The sequence below is a fragment of the Rhinoraja longicauda genome, chromosome 10 (genome assembly GCF_053455715.1).
Source record: "Rhinoraja longicauda isolate Sanriku21f chromosome 10, sRhiLon1.1, whole genome shotgun sequence".
NCBI lineage: Eukaryota > Metazoa > Chordata > Chondrichthyes > Rajiformes > Arhynchobatidae > Rhinoraja > Rhinoraja longicauda.
In genome coordinates this window covers 61,066,140-61,089,575 of record NC_135962.1, presented here as the reverse complement: position 1 = coordinate 61,089,575, position 23,436 = coordinate 61,066,140, and the positions used below count along the sequence as shown (strand labels likewise).

The 23,436-nt window shown below is 52.1% G+C and overlaps 1 protein-coding gene across 1 annotated transcript in view; it reads left to right on the top strand.

The window, feature by feature from the left end:
* LOC144597539 (nesprin-2-like) overlaps window positions 1-23,436 on the top strand; it is a 76,028-nt gene that overhangs the window by 31,694 nt on the left and 20,898 nt on the right. Inside the window, exons 18-27 of the mRNA XM_078407018.1 lie at window positions 3,025-3,192; window positions 4,066-4,215; window positions 7,419-7,559; window positions 11,590-11,751; window positions 13,286-13,401; window positions 14,922-15,078; window positions 19,100-19,228; window positions 19,632-19,787; window positions 21,138-21,338; window positions 23,332-23,433. Of these exons, the coding sequence (XP_078263144.1) occupies window positions 3,025-3,192; window positions 4,066-4,215; window positions 7,419-7,559; window positions 11,590-11,751; window positions 13,286-13,401; window positions 14,922-15,078; window positions 19,100-19,228; window positions 19,632-19,787; window positions 21,138-21,338; window positions 23,332-23,433 (1,482 nt within the window). The remainder of the gene's footprint in view (window positions 1-3,024; window positions 3,193-4,065; window positions 4,216-7,418; window positions 7,560-11,589; window positions 11,752-13,285; window positions 13,402-14,921; window positions 15,079-19,099; window positions 19,229-19,631; window positions 19,788-21,137; window positions 21,339-23,331; window positions 23,434-23,436) is intronic.

Below are 23,436 nucleotides of genomic sequence, written 5' to 3'. Positions count from 1 at the left end.
GCATTTAATTCCCTCGTCTAAATCGTTAATATATATTGTAAACAACAGGGGTGCCAGCAACGAGCCTTGCGGCACCCCACTAGTCACTGCCTGCCATTCTGAAAAGGACCCGTTAATTCTTACTCTTTGCTTCCTGTCTGCCAACCAGTTCTCTATCCATGTCAATACCCAACCCCCAATACCATGTGCTCTAATTTTGTCCACTAATCTCCTGTGTGGGACCTTGTCAAAGGCTTTTTGAAAGTCCAGATACATCACATCCACTGGCTCTCCCTTATCAATTCTACTTGTTACATTCTCAAAAAATTCCAAAAGATTAATCAAGCATGATTTCCCCTTCATAAATCCATGCTGACTGACCGATCCCGTCACTGTTTTCCTAAATGTGCTGCTACAACATCTTTAATAATCGACTGCAGCATCTTCCCCACTACTGATGTAAGGCTAACTGGTCTTTAATTCCCGGTTTTCTCTCTCCCTCCTTTCTTAAAAAGTGGGGTTACATTGGCTACCCACCAGTGCACAGGAATTGATCCAGAGTCAAGAGAACATTGGAAAATGATCACCAATGCGTCCACGATTTCTAGGGCCACCTCCTTGAGTACTCTGGGATGCAGACCATCAGGCCCTGGGGATTTATCTGCCTCCAGTCACCCCAGTTTACCTAAAACCATTATAAATTCTGCAGATGGTGCACACACAGTGGAGCTCACACGCCTGACTTTAGATGTATATCCACACATGCAGCAGACGTGTGTGTGTTCACATGTACATCTCACTGATGCCTGCACAAACACACATGCGCATCCAAACCCACCCATTCTCATACGGCATGTGGACATGCACACACATACATGCTCACCAGTGCAGCCACACACATACATACAGCACAAATGCACACATGCACTCTGCACACAGCGGCAGACAGGAAAAGACAAATCAATCAAATTTAAAGGGTGAGTTATGACACTCAGGGGCAACATCACTCAGAGGATAGTCTGTATCTGGGATGAGCAGCCAGAGGAAGCTGTAGAAGCGGATACAATTATGAATTTCAAAAACATTTTGGACAGATATATGGATAGGAAGTGTTTTGAGGGCTGTGAGCCAAGTGCAGGCAAATGGGAATAGCCCTGAATGCCAACTTGGCTGACATGGGCAAGATGGGCTGAACGGCCTGTTTCCCTGCTATACTTTGTGGATCTATGTTGAGGAAGGCTATAGGGAGAGGTGGACATCACACCTACTGGAACTGTTCCACCATAATGCTGAGAAACTATGTTCCGTACAAGTATTTTTCTCTCTGCACTACCTAGAGTCATACAGCATGGAAACAGGCCCTTCGGCCCAACTTGTCCATGCTAAGCAAGATGTCCCATCTCCACTAGTCTCACGCAGGCATTTGGCCTATGTCCCTTCAAACCTTTCCTATCCATGTACTGTCCAAATGTCTTTTAAATGTTACTAGACGACCCGTGGACCCGTGGGGTTCCCGTGGACCCGTGGACCCGTGGGGTTCCCGTGGACCCGTGGGGTTCCCGTGGACCCGTGGGGTTCCCGTGGACCCGTGGACCCGTGGGGTTCCCGTCGTGACAGCGGTTGATGAAAAAAAAAAGACACAATTTTAATATTGAGTGGTGAAACTTTAACTTGAAACAAATTTGAGCATTTACCTCAGGAATCATCGTTCAACGAAGCACGCGTTTTAATGACAACGCTGAACACGGAAGTTTTAGATCAAAATGGCTATGTTTATTTTATGGGGTATGTGTCTGAAATACAGCCAAAACGGCACACGATAGCGCAACAATTTGAACGAAACTTGATACTGCACATCACAGGCGGATGGTGAGTAAGGTGGGCCTAACATTGTTGCGCTATCATCTACTGTTTTGTCTGTATTTTGGGAACATACATATCAAAAGGATCTACAGAAGATGCAGCCTCAAGAAGGCAGGCAGCATCATCAAAGTCCCACACCACCCTGGCCACACTCTCATCTTGCTGCCACCATCGGGTGGAAGGTGCAGGAGCCTGAAAACCGTTACCTCCCGGTTCAAGAACAGCTACTTCCCAGCAACCATCAGGCTCCTGAACACTGCACAACTAACATCAACCCTACCTTAGCAACAATGGACTTTGTTTGGGCTGCACTACACACATCAAGTTACACAGTTATGGTCTGCTTACCTACTATTACTGATATTATTGATTATTGTATATTTATTTGTGTGTTGCTGCACTAATGTGCCACAAGGCTGCAGCAAGTGAGAATTTCATTGTTGTGTTCCCACTGCATATGACAAATAAACTTGACTCTTGACTAACACAAAGTACAGAAGGAACTCAGTAGATCAGGCAGCATCTGTGGAGAGAATGAATAGATGACGTTCCTTCCTCTATCTTCACAATTCATAAATTTTCAATCATAACGTTGTAAATGATAGGAGCGGTATTAGGCCATTCGGTCCATCAAGTCTACTCCGCCATTCAATCATGGCTGATCTATCTCTCCCCCTAACCCCATTCTCCTGCCTTCTCCCCATAACCTCTGACACCTTTACTAATCAAAAATCTATTTATCTCTGCCTTAAATATATCCACTGACTTTGCCTCCACAGCCTTCTATGGCAATACTCCAAATACAGCCTGGCCAGCGCCTTGTAGTGCCTCAGCATTACATCTCTGTTTTTGTATACAAGCCCTCTTGAAATAAATGCTTTTGCCTCACAGCTTCTGCCTTTCATCTCTGCCTTTCATCTGCCTATCAAACACCCTCCCCCCCTCACCTGTATCCACCTGTTACCAACCAGACTTTGTCCTGCCCCTCCCTTCTTCCAGCTTTCTCCCCCTTCCCCCCACTACAATCAGTCTGAAGAAGGCTCCTGACTCAAAATGTCCTCTGTCCATGTTCTCCACAGATGCTGCCTGACCCGCTGAGCTCCTCCAGCCCTTTGTGTTTTGCTCAGGATTCCTGCATCTGCAGTTGCTTGTATCTCCTGACTCTTTGATTCTCTGGTCCAGTTACAGGCTGGGAGCGTGGAGGACCAGCAGGAGAGGTTGGCTGTTGTGCGTGAGCGGCGGGCAGGGCTGGTGAGGGATGCCCAGGAGGCACTGAACGAGGTCACTGCGACTCTCACAGATGGGCAGAGGTCATCCCTAGCCCGGAGAGAGCAGCCGAGAGAGCCCGAGGTAAGTCACCTCCGGCAGAGGCAGGCGGAGCAGTGGCGTTGCTGTGTCTTCCTGGCAGTCGCATCAATGTGCTTGACAATGATCCACGACAGATCATTGGTATTATTAACACTAAGGAACTTGAAACTCTCAACCATTTCCACTTTGGCACTATTGTTGCTGATTGGGGCATGTCATCATTAACGGCGGTCACTCAAAGCGAGTGTGACTGTCCTCTCCATAGGGTCGGACGCCTGTGCGTGACTTTGTTTAACGTGGGGAGACTGGTGCACAGACAGCCACCACACGGTCCTTGACAGATCTGGGTCAGGATCCAGTGGCGTGGAGTCCAAGACGACCGGGGACCCTTTTCTGCTGCAGCCTTCATCCACCCGCCTTCCCAGCCGTTGTGACGCTCCACTAAAGTCAGCCGTCATCCTCCGCCTGTTCCACCGTTGAGGTCTTGGTTGGATTGCTCTTTGTCAGGGACCTCCCCCTCGACCTTACCGCCATGGGTGACCCTACCAGGAGCGTAGCTCCAGACGGCATCGCTCTCAGGATCTCACGAACTTCTCCACCACGACACGGTGACAATCCATGGAGAAAGAGCTAGTTATTGGGGCATGTACTCCACCAATAGCCAGCTCCATCATCTTGCCAACATTGAGAGAGAGGTTGTTGTTCTGACACCATGTCACAAAGTTCCCTATCTCCTTCCTGTACTCCATCTCGCCAGTGTTTGTGATACGACCCACCACAGTGGCGTCACCTGCAAACGTGTGGATGGAGTTAGAGGCAGATCTGGCCGCAGGGTGGTGCCGTAGCTCCCATGCCTGAGGGGGACCAGGCTGCTGGTGGTGTGTGACGTGTCATGCAGAGCTGTCTGTTTCTCAGTACCCACAGCCAGCCAGCCTGCCTGGGAAGCTGAGCTCACTGCAGGAGGAAGATGAGGATGAGGAAGAGGATGAGGAGACCATGGAGCCACTGGAGGAATGCCACCCCTCAGCTCCACCTCCACCTCCACCTCCAGACGCAGAGCCACAGGTAACCAGCCTCTTCCTCTGCCCCTCCCCCCTCTTGTCCCGCTGTACACACCCCCTCAGCTGCAGCTCGACATAACCCACCGCTTCACAACCCCAGGAGTCTGCCTCTCCAACCCCTCACACCTTACACTGAGGGTCTTTAGTCTGGAGAGAGTCCAGAGAAGATTTAAAGAATGTTACCAGGACTCGAGGGCCTGATCTATACGGAGAGGTTGGGCAGGCTAGACCTTTATTCCTTGGAGCGCAGGAGAATGAGGGGCGATGTTATAGAGGTGTATAAAATCATGAAGGGAATAGATAGTGTGAATGCACAGTCGTATACACAGGATAGGGGAAATCAAGAAACAGGGAGCATAGGTTGAAGGTGAGAGGAGAAAGATATAATAGGAACCTGAGGGGCAACCTTTTTCATACAGAGGGACGTGGGTGTAGGGCATGAGCTGCCAGAGGAGGTAGTTGAAGCAGGTACATGGAGAGGAAAGGTTTAGATTGATGTGGGCCAAACGCAGGCAATTGGGACAAGTACAGATGGGGCATGTCGGTCAGCATGGATGAGTTGGGCAGAAGGGCCGGTTTCCGTCTGACTCTGTGACTCTATCTGTGTTCTCCATTGGTGCAGAGGAGATTCACAGATAGAGTTGCCAACTGTCCCATATTAGGGATAGCGGAGTCAGGCTTAAGGATAGCGGAGTCAGGGGGTATGGGGAGAAGGCAGGAACGGGGTACTGATTGAGAATGATCAGCCATGATCACATTGAATGGCGGTGCTGGCTCGAAGGGCAAATGGCCTTCTCCTGCACCTATTTTCTATTGTCTATTGTCCTCTGGCCCAACAACCCTCCCAGATCCCTGAACTGTTCCCATAATCATCTGAACCTCATTCGGGTGATTCTAGAGAAAACAGTCCCACCCTGTCCGATCTCTCCCCAAAACTAGAGTCCTCCAATCCAGGCAACATCCCGATGAATCTTCTCTTCCCATTTGGATTCTTGTTCATTCCCAAATCCCTTTGCTGCCCCCATTCCTGGGCTGCAAGCTCCAGAATCCCCTCTCCAACCCCTCGAGAGCAACAAAGGCTGTGAATGCAGTGGAGAGGGTGCAGAGGAGATTCACAGATAGAGTTGCCAACTGTCCCATATTAGCCGGGACATCCCGTATTTTGGGCTAAATTGGTTTGTCCCGTATGGAACTGCCCTTGTCCCGTATTAGGCCCGGGGGGTGTAGGTTCGGACGCTGTAGGCCGGGACGCTGTAGGCCGGGACACTGTAGGTCCAGACAGTGTAGGTCTGGAGGCCGAGGTGCCGCCTAATGGAGGTTGCGTTGGTGGAGCGGGAGCACGTGGCCGCTGGCTGGGTGGGGTCACGTGGGGCGCGGGGCGGTAATGTCAGCTTATTTGGGAGTGAGATAGTTGGCACCCCTAGGTGCAGAGGAGATTCACAGGGGAATGTTTCTCCCCACCACAGGGTGCTGATTGTCACTGGGTGACAGGTCCCTCCCCACCCCAGGGTGCTGGGTCATGGAATGACGGGTGCCTTCCTACCCCAGAGTGCTCTGTCAGGGGAACTGATCTCTCCCTCGAAACAAGCCTTTCGGCCCAACTGGTCCGTGCTGAACGAGAGATGTGAGGGGTCAGGTGTAAGAGGTCCAGGGCGGTCACGGTGGCGCAGCGGTAGAGTTGCTGCCTCACAGCACCAGAGACCTGGGCTTGATCCTAATTAAGGGTGCTGTCTGTAAGGAGTTCGTATGTTCTCCCTGTGACTGCGTGGGTTTTACCCAGGTGCACTGGTTTCCTCCCACACTCCAAAGGTGTACAGATTTGTAGGCTAATTGGCTTTGGTATAAATTGCAAATTGTCCCTAGTGTGTGTAGGATAATGTTAGTGTGCGGGGATCGCTGGTCGGCGTGGACTTGGTGGGCCGCTGGGATTGTTTTCGCCCTGTATCTCTAAACTAAACTAAACTCAAGATGGACAGGTGAGGGCACACTCACCCACCAAACACAGCTCACCTCCCACCCACCAATCACAGCTCCCCTGTGACGTACCTGGCCAGGTGAGTGCTGACGGCTGCACTTCATTAACACTTGAGCTGACTTTATTCACTCGTCTTTCCTTTACTTGTCTCCCATTCCCTCTCTTCCTCCCTCCCTCCCTTCCCCATTCCTCGCCTCTCCCTCTTACACATTCTCACTCGTTCTCTTGCCTGCCCTCCTCCCCTCTCTCTGTCACCTCTCACGATCTCCCTCCTTCCCTCACTCATACCCTCTCCCTCTCTTATATTCACCTCCCTCTCTCACACCACCTTCTCTCATTCTTACCCTCTCAATCCCACTGCACCTCACTCCAAACCCGCGCTTTCCCTCGCTCTGTCACCCCCTGCTTCCCTCGCCCTCTACCTCTCTCTCTCCCTCTGCCTCTCTACCCATCCCTCTCTCTCCCTCTGCCTCTCTCCCCCTTCCTCTCTCGCCCTCTGCCTCTCTCGCCCTCTACCTCTCGCCCTCTGCCTCTTGCCCTTGCCCTCTATCGCCCTCTCTCTCTCGCCCTCTACCTTGCCCTCTGCCTCTCTCGCCCTCTGCCTCTCTCCCCCTGCCTCTCTCCCTCTGCCTCTCTCCCTCTGCCCCTCTCCCTCTGCCCCTCTCCCTCTGCCCCTCTCCCTCTGCCCCTCTCCCTCTGCCCCTCTCCCTCTGCCCCTCTCCCTCTGCCTCTCTCCCTCTGCCTCTCGCCCTCTGCCTCTCGCCCTCTACCTTGCCCACTGCCTCTCTCGCCCTCTGCCTCTTGCCCTCTGGCTCTCTCCCTCTGCCTCTTGCCCTCTGGCTCTCTCCCTCTGCCTCTTGCCCTCTGGCTCTCTCCCTCTGCCTCTCTCCCTCTGCCTCTCTCCCACTGCCTCTCTCCCTCTCTCTCCCTCTGCCTCTCTCCCTCTGCCTCTCTCCCTCTGCCTCTCTCCCTCTGCCTCCCTCTCTCGCTCTCCCCGCTATTTCCCACGCAATCCTTCACTCCAACCCTGCTCCATCCCTCGTCCTCCACTGCTTCCCACTCCCTTCTTCACTCTCTCCCCTGCCATCCTCTTTTGCCCCTTTGCCTCCCTGCCCCCCTTTCCTTTCCCCTCTCACCTGACCCCATCCCTCCATTATCCCCCTCACTCCTTCCCTTCCCCTCTGCTCCCCCCTGCCCCTCCCTCTCTCACCCTCCCTCTGATGACTTGGCAGCGTGTGGTGGGCCTCAATGTGTGCTGGGAGCGAGCAGCAACCGTGGAGCGTGAGCTGGCCTCTGTTGGGGAACGGCTGGGAGCCGGAGTGTGGAGCGCGGCCATGCATCACAGCCTGCAGGACAGTCTGCTGCAGTCTCAGGTCAGGCTCCCTCCCCTCCCCCTCCCGTCCACTCTCACACCCGCCCCACCGTCCAGCGACTCCCTCCCCCTCCCCTCCCCTCCCCTCCCTCCCCCACCCCTCTCACACCCCCCTTCACCCAGTGACCCTCACCCCCCCTCGCTCCCATCCAGCGTGGAAGCAGGCCCTTCGGCCCACCATGTCCATACGAACCAACGATCACCCATACACTGGGCGGCACAGTGGCGCAGCAGTAGAGTTGCTGCTTTACAGCGAATGTAGCGCCGGACACCAGGGTTCGATCCCGATTACGGGTGTTGTCTGTGCGGAGGTTGTACGTTCTCCCCGTGACCTGCGTGGGTTTTCTTCGAGATCTTCGGTTTCCTCCCACACTCCAAAGACGTACAGGTTTGTAGGGTAATTGGCTTGGTAAATGTAAATATTGTCCCTTGTGTGTGTAGGATAGACAATAGACAATAGGTGCAGGAGGAGGCCATTCGGCCCTTCGAGCCAGCACCGCCATTCAATGTGATCATGGCTGATCATTCTCAATCAGGATAGTGTTAATGTGTGGGGATCGCTGGTCGTCGCGCACCGACCCAGTGGGCCGAAGGGCCTGTGTCTGCGCTGTATCACTAAACTAAACTAAACTAAACTAAATTAAAGGAAGTGTGAGCAGAGTCTGGTGCCGCTGGGTGAGTGGACAGCCCACAGCAGTGTGTGGTCAGTAGTGTGATCTGCAACGTCCCGCTGCCTGGTGAACCAACCTGGCAGAGTCAGGATGTCCCGTCTGCTGGAACCCACTCATCCGCTGGGCACTCGGGGCTGGAGTAACCTGTTCCTCGTGCTGCACGGCCCGCGACGACAGGAGTTAATGTTTAAACAAGTTCAGGTTAAACCAGTCCTCTTCAGTTGCCCCAGGTTACCAGCGTATTCCAGGAGGTATGATCACGTGACAGTATCTTATCTAAAGCCTGCGTTATTTTAGTGCCTGCTATCACAATTTAAATGATGAAGGTACCCTTCCGCTAATGAAACACTTCACCTTATTATCATGTTACTAATTCCATCATACAAGTTTCATTGTTTAATGCAAATAAGTGTGAGGTGTTGCACTTTGGGAAGTTAAACCAGGCCAGAACCTTCAAGGTGAATGGTAAGGCCCTGGCGACTGTTTAGGTTTATTACTGTCACGTGTCCGTGAAAAGCTTTGCTTTGCATGCTATACAATCAGATAGGACAAAACTATACATACACCGATCAGCCAAACCATGATGACCACCAGCCTAATATGCTGTTGGTCCTCCGTGTGCAGCCCCATACGCAGCAGGGTGCGATGCACTGTGTATTGTGACACATTCCTCCCATGACCACCATTAACATTTTCTGTGACTTGTGCTACAGTCGACCTTCTGTCGGTTCGGACCAGACGGGATAGCCTTCGTTGCCCTCGCGCATCGATGAGTCTTGGGCGCCCAACACCCTGTCTGTCGCCGGTTTGTGGTTTGTCCCTCCTCGGACCACTGTCGGTAGGTACTCACCACTGCTGACCGGGAGCACCCCATAAGCCTTGCCGTTTCAGAGATGCTCTGACCCAGTCGTCCGGCCATAACAATTTGGCCCTTGTCAAAGTCGCTCAGGTCTTTACACCTGCCCATTTCTCCTGCATCCAACATATCAACTTCAGGAACTGACTGTTCACTTGCTGCCTAATATATCCCACCCATTGACAGGTGCCATTGTAACAAGATAATCAATGTTATTCACTTCGCCTGTCAGTGGTCATAATGTTTTGGCTGATCGGTGTAAATACAATCAAGTCAAACGCATGCAATAGGTGGAGCAAAGGGGAAGATACAGAGTGCAGAATATAGTTCTCAGCATTGTAGCGCATCAGTTCCACAGACAAATTCCAATGATCGCAATGGGGTAGAGGTGAATCAGACAGTACCCTAGCTTATGGAAGGGCCGTTCAGAAGCCTGATAACAGAGGGGAAGAAGCTGTTCCTGAGACAGGTGGTGTGTGCTTTCAAACCTATATCTTCTGCCGGATGGGAGCGGGGAGAAGAAGGAATGATTGGGGTGGGACAAGTCTTTGATCATGTCGGCTGCTTTCCCAAGGCAGCGTGAAGTGTAGATGGAGTCGATGGTGGGGAGGGTGGTCTGTGTGATGGGCTGGGCTGGGCTATTTCTATATCTCTGCACTTTCTCGTGGTCTTGGGCATTTGAGCCGTTCCCAAACCAAGCTGTGATGCAACCTGACAGAATGCTTTCTGTGGTGCATCTGTAGAAGTTCGTAAGAGTCACTGGAAACATGTCAAATTTCCTGCCTGTGTGGGTTTTGCACGTTCTCCCTGTGACTGTGGGTTTCCTCTGGGTGCTCCGGTTTCCTCCCACATCCCAAAGACATGCGTGTTTGTAGGTTAATTGGCCCTCTGTAAATTGCCTCTAGTGTATAGGGAGTGGATGAGAAAGGGGGAAAATATAGAACTAGTGTGAAGGGGTGATGTCTGGTCGGCGTGGATTCTGCGGGCCAAAGGGCCTGTTTCCATGCTGTATCTCCAAACCAAACCCTACACTAATAGAATCACTTAGCTCTTGCCCTGCGGTGCTGCCAGCTCATAGATTCTGGGAAAAGTACGGCAGATGATCAGAAAAACATCATGTTCTCATTGAGTTCATTTCCTCTGCCTGCCTTAGTACAAGTGGTTGTTAGAGTAAGTGGTGCAGGCTTAATTCACTGATTCAGATGCACAGGCTGCTGTCAGCTGGAGGTGGAGATGCGTTGTGCAGTAATCTTCCAGTGGTAATTGTCTCACTGGGAGAACGATAGGTGGGTGCCAAGAAAGGAGAGAGTCACCAGGTTTTGTGCAGCAAGAACATGATGTTGCCTGGTTATTATCTCCTGTCTGAAGGTGACGCAAGGCAGAGGGAGATGTAACGTCTCATTGATTAACTCTCTCCCTCACTCACGCACTTCCCCTGAGTCATGGAACAACCCCACACCAGGGGACAACGTGTAGTACTGTGGAGCGCCGCACTGTGGGAGGGGCAGGGGTGAGGGGCTGCACCGTGGGAGGGGCAGGGGTGAGGGGGCCGCACTGTGGGAGGGGCGGGGGTGAGGGAGCCGCACTGTGGGAGGGGTATCCACCTATCACTTGCCATCCACATCTCTCTTCCAGCTTTCTCCTCCCCACTCCATCAGCCTGAAGATGAGACCGGACACAAATCATCACCTATCCATGTTCTCCACAGATGCTGCCTGACCCGCTGAGTTACTCCAGCACTTTGAGTTTATTTTTACATTTATGTCCAAGTCGTTTATATATATATCACAAACAATAGAGGTCCAAGCACAGATCCCTGTGGAACTCCACTGGTCACAGACTACCAGCCTGAATACTGTCCTTCTCACCACAACCCTCTGTCTTCTATCAGTTAGCCAGTTCTGAATACATACGACCAGGTCACTGTTAATCTCGATGACATCCTTCTGGATCAGCCTACCATGGGGAACTTTATCAAATGCCTGACTAAAATCCATGTAGACCACATCCACTGCCCCACCCTCACTGATCTCCTTTGTCACAACTCAATCGTTAATAAGACACGATCTGCCATGTACAATGCCATGCTGACGGTCCCTAATTAACCAATTTTGTTCCAAATGGGAATAAATCCTATCCTAAACAATCTTGTCCATTAGAAGGTAGACACACAATGCTGGAGTAACTCAGCAGGTCAGGCAGAATCTCAGGAGCGAAGGAATGGGTGACGTTTTGGGTCGAGACCCTTCTTCAGTCTGAAGAAGGGTCTCGACCCGAAATGTCACCCATTCCTTCTCTCCCGAGATGCTGCATAACCCACTGAGTTACTCCAGCATTGTGTGTCTACCTTCCATATTAGTGTTATCCACACTGATCTCACTGTCCTCCCTGTCCTAGACCTTGGACACCACTGGGCTGTGAAGTCTTTGGGTGTAAATGTTGCTAGTGTGTTGTCACTGTGGTGCCGCCTCGCTGGTAACGAGACTCTCTGCCCTTCCCCGTAGACCGCGCTGACAGAGATTGAGGAACGGCTGGCATGTGTGACGGGGACCGTCCTGGAGCAGAAGGGGCCCGAGCTGGAGGCACTGTCTCAACGCCTGGGCTCCCTGCGGTGCTCTCTCACACAGCTCCACGCCCGGCTAGAGGAGGGGAAACTCGCGGCTGAGGTACGCTCCCCCGACTCACCTCCCCCTGGCCCCCCAGCTCGCTCACATACTCACCCCTCACCTCCACCCGGCTAGAGGAGGGAGACCCCGCGGCAAAGGGCCCTTGTACAGGGCCCTGGTGAGACCACACCTGGAGTACTGTGTGCAGTTTTGGTCTCCAAATTTGAGGAAGGACATTCTTGCTATTGAGGGAATGCAGCGTAGGTTCACCAGGTTAATTCCAGGAATGGCGGGACTGTCATATGATGAAAGAGTGGAACGACTGGGCTTGTATTCATTGGAATTTAGGATGAGAGGGGATCTTATAGAAACACACAAGATTATTAAAGGATTGGACACGCTAGAGGCAGGAAACATGTTCCCGATGTTGGGGGAGTCCAGAACCAGGGGCCACAGTTTTAAGATTAAGGGGTAGGCCATTTAGAACGGAGATGACGAAAAACCTTTTCAGTCAGAGAGTTGTAAATTTGTGGAATTCTCTGCCTTAGAAGGCAGTGGAGCCCAATTCCCTGGATGCTTTCAAGAGAGAGCTAGACAGAGCTCTAAAGGATAGCGGAAAGTGGTGGTATGGGGAGAGGGCAGGAACGGGGTACTGATTGTGAATGATCAGCCATGATCACATTGAATGGCGGTGCTGGCTCGAAGGGCCGAATGGCCTCATCCTGCGTCTATTGTCAAAGGTACGCTCCCCCGACACACCCCCCAGCTCCCTCACACTCACTCCGACCGACACGCTCACACTATACCCTGACACTGCCCCAGCCCCTCACACTCCCCCCTCGCCTCCTACCTGGCTGGAGGATGTAGACCCTGCAGCTGGGGTACGCTCCCGGTACCGGACTTTATTGGTCACATGTACCGAGGTACAGTGAAATTCATTTTTGTACACAGTTCTGTATAAGTATCACTCTACATAAGCACTTGGATACCTATTAGATAAGCATGGTAGACACAAAATGCTGGAGTAACTCAGCGAGTCAGGCAGCATCTCTGGAGAGAAGGAATGAGTAATGTTTCGGGTCAAGACCCTTCTTCAGACTGAAGGGTCTCGACCCAAACGTCACCCATTCCTTGTCTCCTGAAATACTGTATGACCCGCTGAGATACTACAGCATTTTGTGTCTACCTTCGATTTTGACCAGCATCTGCAGTTGTTTCCTACATTTTAGATAAGCATCTCAGATACAGAACTAGTGTACAGCTGTAGCACTGTCACACTCCCCACCATGTGGTCAGCAGATATGATATCCAGATGTGGTCTCCAGGTGTGACTTCCAGATGTAGAGGTCCAATTGAATGATTTCCAAATGTGGAGGTCTCTAGGTGTGACTTCCTGATGTGGAGGTCCAATTGTGTGACTTCCAAATGTGGAGGTCGCATTGAGTGATTTTCAGATTGTGGAGGTTGAAATGTGTGATTTCCAGGTGTGGGGCTCTCGGTGTGATATCCAGATGTGGTCTCACAGAATGATTTCCAGATGTGGAGTCTTGTGGTGTGATGTCCAGATGTTAATGCCTCTGGGTGTGGTTTGCAGGAGCTGTCCCACCTGTGCCCCACTGAGGAGATGGCCCAGCAGACCCAGACGATGTGGCCTCCAGACCAGCCACGCTGTCCTGGTGAGGAGCAGCTCCCAGCAGAAGCTCGCACAAGGTATTGACCCGCTCCGCACACCCTCACTGGTGGGTGGGGAAGGTGGGTAAAGGTCACCCCATCGTGGGATTTGTCCCTCAATCAGACCTAATAGTCATAGAAGGTAGACACAAAATGCTGGAGTAACTCAGCGGGTCAGGCAGCATCTCTGGAGAGAAGCAATGGGTGACGTTTCAGGTCGACACCCTTCTTCAGACTGATGTCAGGGGAGGGGGATGGGACAAAGAAAGAATGTAGTTCTATCAAACCTCTTCAAAGTTGACATACCCATTCACAGTGCAAATTCTCCTCAAGGTATGTCAACTTTGAAAAAGTTCTCCTCTTCTCTCCAACTACATTCTTTCTTTGTCCCACCCCCTCCCCTGACGACCCAAAATGTCACCTATTCCGTCTCTCCCGAGATGCTGCCTGACCCGCTGAGTTACTCCAACACTTTGTGTCTACCTTTGATTTTAACCAGTATCTGCAATTTTTTTCCGACACTAATAGCCATGGAGCTGCACACCACAAAAACAGGCCCTTCAGCCCATCGTGTCCATGGCACACTGGGCTCGTCCCACCTGCCCACGTTTCCCCACATCCCTCTAAACCTTTCCTATCCATCTACCTGCACAGGTGTCTTTTAAATGTTGTTATAGTCCCTGCCTCAACTACCTCTTCCGGAAACTCCGTTCCCTACACCCACCACCCTCTGTGTGGAACGGTTGCCCCTCAGCTTCCTATTAAATCTTTCCCCTCTCACCTTAAACCTATGCCCTCGGGTCTTTTAAATGATCCTGTACCTGCCTCAACTACCTCCTCTGGCAGTCGCTCCATACACCCATCACCCTCTGTGTGAAAACGTTACCCCTCAGGTCCCCCCTCACCTTAAACCTATGACCTCTGGTCCTCGATTCCCCTCCCCTGGGCACGAGACTCTGTGCATTCACCTGATCTATTCCCCTCATGATTTTATACACCTCTAAAAGATCGCCCCTCATCCTCCTGCACTCCAAGGAATATAGTCGCAGCCTGTCCAACCTCTCCCTATAGCTCAGGCCCTCGAGTCCTGGCAACATCCCCGTAAATCTGGGCCGTGGAATGCCCCTGAAGTGCGGATTGACACGGACAAATTCCCTGGGAGATTGGGGTGGGGGGAGGTGTCAGGAAAGTGGTAGAGTGTGGAGAATTGGGAGTAGGGAGAAAGAGGTGAATTGTGCAATGGAGGAAGGAGGGGGGGATTGAGGGAGGGTGGGCAGAAGGGAGGGGGATTGAGGGTGGGAGCAGGAGGGGGGATTGTTGCAGCAGGAGGGAGATTGAGGGAGGGGGTTTGGGGGAGGGGGGATTGTTGCAGCAGGAGAGGGGGGGCAGGAGGGAGGGGGTTCGGGGTTTGGGGGAGGAGGGCAGGAGGGAGGGGGTTTGGGGAAAGGGGCAGGAGGGAGGGGGTTTGGGGGATTGGGGGCAGGAGGGAGGGGGTTTGGGGGATTGGGGGCAGGAGGGAAGGAGGCAGGGGATGGGGCTAACACGTGTGACTGACACAGGGACATGTACCGGCCTGAGGTGGGGACCCCAGCAGACCCGGTCCCGGGGCCCACGCTGCAACGTCAGATACGGGACTGCTGGCAACAACTCCAGCAGGAGACCCAGGGACTTGAGAAGCTTCTGGAAGATTCTCTTCAGCAAGGCCCAGAGCCACAGGTCAGTAGCCCCCGCACAGTCCGTCACTGACCTCTGCCCCCTGAACTCCAGCTACAGTTAATTCTGATATCCAAACCAAGCTGTGATGCGTGTTGATAAAATGCTTTCTATGGCACATCTGTAGACGTTGGTGATGGGCGCTGGGGACACACAACACTTCCTAAACCTTCTAACCCTCTTAATCCACTCATTCTCACTTCCTCTTGCATTCCTCACCCCTACCCCCACCACCTCTCACCCTCACAACCCCTTCTTACCCCTCCCTCATCCCTTCCCGTTCACTCCTCGCTCCACTCCTCCTCTCCCTCACCCCTCGTTACTTCCCTGCCGCTGTCTATTCTTCTCTCCTTCATCCCCTTCCCTCCCTTCCCCTCCTCTTCCCCTATTCCCTATTTTTTTTGTTTGCAAACCAGCACCTGCAGTTCCTTGCGTCTCCTTGTCGCCAGAGGTGTTGGCAGCAGCAGGAGGAGGTTTGGTCGGGGACTGTGTGAGGTGATGGTACTGTGGATCAACGAGAGAGGGAGCCCTGTGCCAAGGAATGATCCTGGATGGGTGGAGAACTTGCAGACAGATCCTACTTTGAGTTTGCTCCATGCCTCAGGAGCTCTGCAGGGACCTCGAAGATCCACACATCTTCTCTCCCATTCCCTGTAATCTTTCTCTTCAGCTGATATTTCCTGACTAGCCATTGAATGAATGAATGAATGAATGAATGAATGAATGAATGAATGAATGAATGAATGAGTAGGTTTATTGGCCAAGTATGCATATACAAGGAATGTGCCTTGGTGCTCCGCTCACAAATGACAACAAACATACAGTTAACAATTAAGAATAAAGCACAAACACATCAAAACAATAAGGATAGACAATAGTCAATAGACAATAGGTGCAGGAGGAGGCCATTCGGCCCTTTGAGCCAGCACCACCATTCAATGTGATCATGGCTGATCATTCTCAATCAGTACCCCGTTCCTGCCTTCTCCCCATACCCCCTGACTCCGCTATCCAGCTCTCTCTTGAATGCATTCAGAGAATTGGCCTCCACTGCCTTCTGAGGCAGAGAATTCCACAGATTCACAACTCTCTGACTGAAAAGGTTTTTCCTCATCTCAGTTCTAAATGGCCTACCCCTTATTCTTAAACTGTGGCCCCTGGTTCTGGACTCCCCCAACATTGGGAATATGTTTCCTGCCTCTAACGCGTCCAACCCCTTAATAATCTTATATGTTTCGATAAGATCCCCTCTCATCCTTCTAAATTCCAGTGTATATAAGCCTAGTCGCTCCAGTCTTTCAACATATGACAGTCCCGCCATTCCTGGAATTAACCTAGTAAACCTACGCTGCACGCCCTCAATAGCAAGAATATCCTTCCTCAAATTTGGAGACCAAAACTGCACACAGTACTCCAGGTGCGGTCTCACTAGGGCCCTGTACAACTGCAGAAGTACCTCTTTGCTCCTATACTCAACTCCTCTTGTTATGAAGGCCAACATTCCATTGGCTTTCTTCACTGCCTGCATGCTTCCTTTCAGTGACTGATGCACTAAGACACCCAGATCTCGTTGTACGTCCCCTTTTCCTAACTTGACACAATTCAGATAATAATCTGCCTTCTTATTTTTACCACCAAAGTGGATAACCTCACACTTATCCACATTAAACTGCATCTGCCATGCATCCGCCTACTCACACAACCTGTCCAAGTCACCCTGCAACCTCATAGCATCTTCCTCATAGTTCACACTGCCACCCAGCTTTGTATCATCTGCAAATTTGCTAATGGTACTTTTAATCCCTTCGTCCAAGCCATTAATGTATATTGTAAATAGCTGCGGTCCCAGCACCGAGCCTTACAGTACCCCACTAGTCACTGCCTGCCATTCTGAAAGGGACCCATTTATCCCCACTCTTTGCTTTCTGTCTGCCAACCAATTTTCTATCCATGTCAGTACCCTACCTCCAATACCATGTGCTCTAATTTTGCCCACTAATCTCCTATGTGGGACCTTGTTGAAGGCTTTCTGAAAGTCGAGGTACATCACATCCACCGACTCTCCCCTGTCAATTTTCCTAGTTACATCCTGAAAAAATTCCAGAAGATTAGTCAAGCATGATTTCCCCTTCGTAAATCCATGCTGACTCGGAACGATCCTGTTACTGCTATCCAAATGCTCCGCAATTTTGTCTTTTATAATTGACTCCAGCATCTTCCCCACGTAAGGATACAACATTACGGTCTACACATGTGGGTGAAAATGAACCAGAGCAAAAAAGAGACTATAGACTTTGGTTATTGAATAGAAGTATCACTCGTGGAAAAAAGCTGTTTTATGTCTGGCTGTGGCTGCTTTGACAGTCCGGAGTCGCCTTCCAGAGGGAAGTGCTTCGAAGAGTTTGTGGCAAGGGTGAAAGGGGTCAGAGATGATCTTGCCCGCTCGCTTCCTGGCCCTTGCAGTGTACAGTTCATCAATGGGGGGAAGGTTGCAGCCAACAACCTTCTCAGCTGTGCGAACGATCCGTTGCAGCCTCCGGATATCGTGCTTGGTGGCACGATTTGGCCCATCGCCCCTGGTCCATCTTCATCTGTGAACATAGAACCAGTGTGAAGAAGGGCCCCGACCCGAAACATCACCTATCCATGTTCTCCAGATATACTACCTGACCCGCTGAGTTACACCAGCACTTTGGGTCATATTTTTGTAAACCAGCATCTGCAGTTCCTTGTTACTATAGAACATTACAGCACAGGCCCTTCGGCCCACAATGTTCGTGATGAACACAATGCCAAGTTAAACTCGTCTCCTCTGCCTGCACGTGATCCATATCCCTCCATTCCCTGCATATCCATGTGCTAACCAATAGTCTCTTGAACACCACTATGGTATCTGTGCTGTCACCACCACCATGTACCCCACCCTCACAACCCCTTCTTACCCCTCTCTCATCCCTTCCCGTTCACTCCTCTCCCAGGCACCCACCACCCTCCATGTAAAAACCTTGCTCTGCACATCTTTAAAGTTTGCCCCTTTCACCTTCAAGCCATGCCCTCTAGTCTTTGACATTTCCAAGATGGGAAAAGGTTGACTGTTCATCTTGCGTCACAACGGTAAGATGGCTGCCGGATCTGCGCGTGCGCAGTTGTGGGAGGATTACCAGGGAGGACTGGCGCCCGTCCCGGTGTGCCCCGCGCCTGACCTTCCTCCCGTGGTGCAGCGCGGCGGCAGAGAGAAGGTCAAAGAAGATGGCCGCCAGCAGGTCGTACATGTGGCAGCGTCTTGCGGCCGCTCTCCTGCTGCTAGCCGCCCGGGGCCGGGGTGAGTGGCTCCCTCTCCCCTTTCCTCTCTCCCCTCGCTCGCCCGGCCCCGGGGGAGACTCCTCGGCTGGCAATGGGTCGTCAGTTGGGGGAGGGATGCTGGGCCTGTATCCGTGAGTGCAAAGTTGCCGGGCCCAGCGGCGGCCCTTGTCCCTGGGATCTTGCTGAGCGCTTTTGGAGTAAATAAAATTGTGTTTAGAAATTTATCAATGCAGGAGAGGTTTGGACCCAACGGGTCGTCTAGTACCTTCTAATCCAGCATTCTAAAACTAGAGGGCACAGGCTTAAGATGAGAGGAGAGAGATTTAAGAGGGACCTCAGGGCATTTGTTCACTCAGATGGTCGTCCATATCTGGAATGAGCTGCCAATGAAAGCTCTAGAAGTGGTACAATCACAACTTTGAATGGCCGTTTGGACAAATATGGATAGGGAGGCTTTGGATACGGGCCAAATGCAGGCAAATGGAACCGACCCAGTATGGCATGGGAAAGGTGGGCTGAAGAGCCTGTGTCTGCACTGTACAGTGCTGTGGCGCTACCAGCCTTGACCCTTAAATGAGCGGCAACAACTGGGTGCTTGCCTGCAGCAGCTGGCCAGCTGTGTGCCAGGCCCAGGTGGAGAGAGTTGTGTTGGCCGGGACACTGCAGGCTGGCAGGGATACACCAGCCCCTTTGTACTAAACAGTCTGCAATGTTTCTACAGGTGTTCATCACAGTGGAGGGGCCGTGCTGTGTCCTGCGACCCGCTCCAGATGTGGAGGAGCTCAACATGTGGATGGCACAGCTGGGAGAGCAAGGACAAAGCGCAGCAGAGCTCGCGGGCCAAGCAGAGGTGAGGATAGGCCTCTCCCTCTCTCTCCCTCTCCCCTCTCTTCTCTCCCCTCTCTTCTCTTCCCTCTCTCCTATTCCCCCTCTCTCCTCTCCCCCTCTTCTTTCCCCCTCTTCTTTCTCCCTCTCTCCTCTCCCCTTCTTCTTTCCCCCTCTTCTTTCTCCCTCTTCTTTCCCCCTCTTCTATCCCCCTCTTCTTTCCCCCTCTTCTATCCCCCTCTTCTTTCCCCCTCTTCTCCCACCTCTCTTCTCTCCCCCCTCTCTTCTCTTCCCTCTCTTCTCTCCCCCACCCTTCTCTCCCCCACTCTTCTCTCTTCTGCCCCCCTCTCTCCTCTCCCCTCTCTCTCCCCCCCCCTGTGGTTCCCAGCATGGATAACAGGCCCTCTTATCCTGTTCCGTTGCGTTAGGGGACCGCTCGGCAGGATGCGTGTTTGAGGTTGGAGGAGGCCGTGCAGAGAACAGCCCTCGGGATCAGCGAGTGGGTAGTTGCTACTGAGCAGGCTCTGGGCCCTTGCTGCCTTGGGCCGTCTGAGGAGGCACCGCGGCAACTCGAGACCCTCCAGGTAACGGCATCATCCACCTGGATAGGCAGCTGAGAAGATTTCCTCGGATGTTTAGCTTATTATTGTCACGTGTACCGAGGTACAGCGAAAAGATTTTGTCGTGCGCTAACCAGTCAGCGGAAAGACTGTACATGATTGCAATTGAGCTGTCTACAGGTACAGGATAAAGGGAATGATTAGCGCAGGATAAAGTCTGATTAAAGATAGTCCGAGGGTCTCCAATGAGCTAGGTGGGAGGTCTGGGCTGCTCTCTAATTGGTGATAGGATGCTTCAGTTGCCTGATAACAGCAGGGTAGAAACTGTCCTTGAACCTGGAGGTGTATTGCCAGGATTCGAGGGCCTGAGCGAGAGGGACAGGTAGGGCAGGCTAGGACGTTATTCCTTGGAGCGTTGGAACAGATATGTTATTGTACAAAATCATGGGCGGAATAGGTAAATGCACAGGTAAAATACCCTTTTACCCAGGGTAGGGGAATCATGAACAAGAGGGCACATGATTAAGGTGAGTAGGGCAAGATTTAACAGGAACCTGAGGGGCAATCTTTTCACTCAGAGGGTGGTGGGTATATGGAACGGGCTGCCAGAGGAGGTGGTTGAGGTAGCAACGATAACAATATTTAAAAGACATTTGGACAGGTAAATGGATAGGAAAAGTTTAGAGCGATAGGGACGAAAGACGGACAGGTGAGACTAGAGTAGATGGGCATATTGGTTGGCATGGGCAAGTTGGGCCAAATGGTCTGTACTTACGCTGTATGATTCTATGACTCTAGGAGGGATAGGGGCCAAACGTGGATAGGTGGGACAAGTGTAGATGGGGAATGCTGGTATGGGCAAGTTGGGCCGAATGGTCTGTATCCATGACTCTAGGAGGGGTATGTGCCAAATGTGGACAGGTGGGACGAGTGTAGAGGGGGCATGCTGGCGTGGGCATGGGTGAGTTGGGCCGCTGTGACCAGGGTTTAGTTTAGAGATACAGCGCGGAAACAGGCCCTTTTCGGCCCACCGGGTCTGCGCCGACCAGCGATCCCCGCACATTAACACCTTCCTACACCCGCTAGGGACAATTTTCCCATTTACCAAGCCAATTTACCTACGAACCTGTATGTCTTTGGAGTGTGGGATGAAACCGAAGACCTCAGAGAAAACCCACGCCGGTCACGGGGAGAACGTACAAACCGTGCAGACAGCACCCGTAGTGAGGATCGAACTCGGGTTTCTGGCGCTGCATTCACTGTAAGGCAGCAACTCTACCGCTGTGCCACTGTGCCGCCCATCATGTTGGCATGGTGGCCCTGGCTGAGCGGGCCTGGTCTGGTGGTGACTGATATGTTGTTCCCGTGTGCCAGGTGTTGGCAGCGGCCCTGAACCGAGTTGACCGCGGGATGGCGGAGCCTCTGGGTGTGCTGGGACAGGCGGACATCTTCAGCTGCGCGCTGGCCGGCGGCTCGCTCTCCGCCCTCCACTACAACATCCAGCTCCTCCTCCACCACTGCTCCCTGATCAGTGACTCCATCCGCCCCAGAGCCGAGCAGTTCACCAGCTGCCAGGTAACAAGGGGTGGAGAGGGAAAAGGGGCAGGGGGGCAGAGGGCAGTTAAAGACAGACAATTTACAGGCCAATTACAGGCGCTCCTCTGCTTCCGATGGGGTTCTGTTCCATGAAACCCATTGGAAACCGAAAGTATTGTAAGTTGAAATGCTTCTAATGCACGCGATCATGTGGCTGGAAGTGAGCGGCGGCTCGCTAAGGGTCGCTGCTGGTTGCACTATCGCAAGTCAAAACATCGTAAGCCGGGGAGCACCTGTAATCTACAAACCTGTACATCTTTGGGAAGTAGGAGGAAACCGGGGCACTGATAGAAAACCCACGTGGTCACGGGGAGAACGTACAAACTCCGTACAGACAGCGCCCGTAGTCAGGATCGAACCCGGGGCTCTGGTGCTTTGAGGCAGCAACGCTACCATTCGCCACTGAGCCGCCCCAGTTCTCCACATTTTTTCTCTTGAGATCACACATTCCCGAGCCAACAATGGACCTGCCAGCTACCGCTCTTCCTCAGATCATTTGTTGCCGGCCCTGATAGGTCCTGGTCTTTCGTTGCCTCCAGCTCTTCACAGCCCCACTACCCCCAGCTTTCAGTCTGAAGAAGGGTCCCAAACCAACATGTCACCTATCCATGTTCTCCAGAGATGCCACCTGACTGACCTTGCCTGAGTTACTCCAGCACTTTGTGTCTATCTTTAGTTAAACATACAAAAAACATAGACATAGCACCGCCATTCATTGTGATCATGGGTGATCATCCACAATCAGTAACCCGTGCCTGCCTCCTCCCCATATTCTTTGATTTCACTAGCCCCTAGAGCTATTTAACTCTTTTAAATTCATCCAGTTAATTGGCCTCCACTGCCCTCTGCGGCAGAGAATTCCACAAATTCACAACTCTCTGGGTGAAAAAGTTTCTTCTCGCCTCAGTTTTAAATGGCCTCCTCTTTATTCTCAGACTGTGGCCCCTGATTCTGGATTCCCCCAACATTGGGAACATTTTTCCTGCATCTAGCTTGTCCAGTCCTTTCATAATTTTATAGGTCTCTATAAGACCCCCTCTCATCCTTCTAAACTCCAGTGAATACAAGCCCATTCTTTCCAATAGTTGGCATCATGTTCGGCACAGACATTGCTGGGCTGCTCTGCTGTACTGTTCTGTGATCGATATACTTCCCTGGTTAGGTCTGGCCGAGGTGCGTCCAAGGGACTATCAATTCGCTGCACATCGAGTGAGTCGGTGCCAGCAGCGGCAGAGAATTATCTGCAACGACAGCCAACCCTGGCCAGGCACAGACCCCCGCTGATTTAAGAGGTGATCAAACTGGCCCCGGCTCCAAATTCAGTCAGAGCTCTGAGATGTGTATCTGGCTCCCAGAATGTGGGGTGTATCAGTGTTCCAGTGTGGGGTGTATCAGTGTTACAGTGTGGGGTGTATCAGTGTTACAGTGTGGGGTGTATCAGTGTTCCAGTGTGGGGTGTATCAGTGTTATAGCCTAGCAACCCCCCCCCCCCCCCAACTTCTATCCACCCATTACTTGCCAAGCCTTTCCTGCTTCTCTCCTCTACTCCCAACCCCACCACAATCAGTCTGAAGAATGGTCCCAACAAGAAACGTCACCATGTTCTCCACTGATGCTGCCTGACCTGCTGAGTTACTCAGCACTGTCTTTTTTTCCACCTATCACTTGCCAGACCTTGTTCCCCCCTGGCATTCACCCCTCTACACCATCCCCTATACTTTGTTCCCCCCTAGCATTCACCCCTCTACACCATCACCTGTAGAAGGGTCCCACCCAAAACGTCACCTATCCATGTTCTCCAGAGATTTTCCAAGTTGGGCGCAGGGCGGGTTTCCACGCAGTATGGTTTGTTGCCTGATCTGCTGAGTTGCTCCAGCACTTTGTGTGTAGCTCCAGTTGCAGCACGTGCAGTCTCTTGTGTGTCCGTGATTCCCCAGCCCCTGGTGTTGTTATCTTGTGTTGCCCCCCACAGGAGCAGCTGGGGCAGCTACAGGTGACCGTGTCAGGGAGACAGGCGGTGGTCCAGCAACGACTGCTGGAGTCGGCGGCTTGTGATACAGGCGAACAGTTGCAGGTA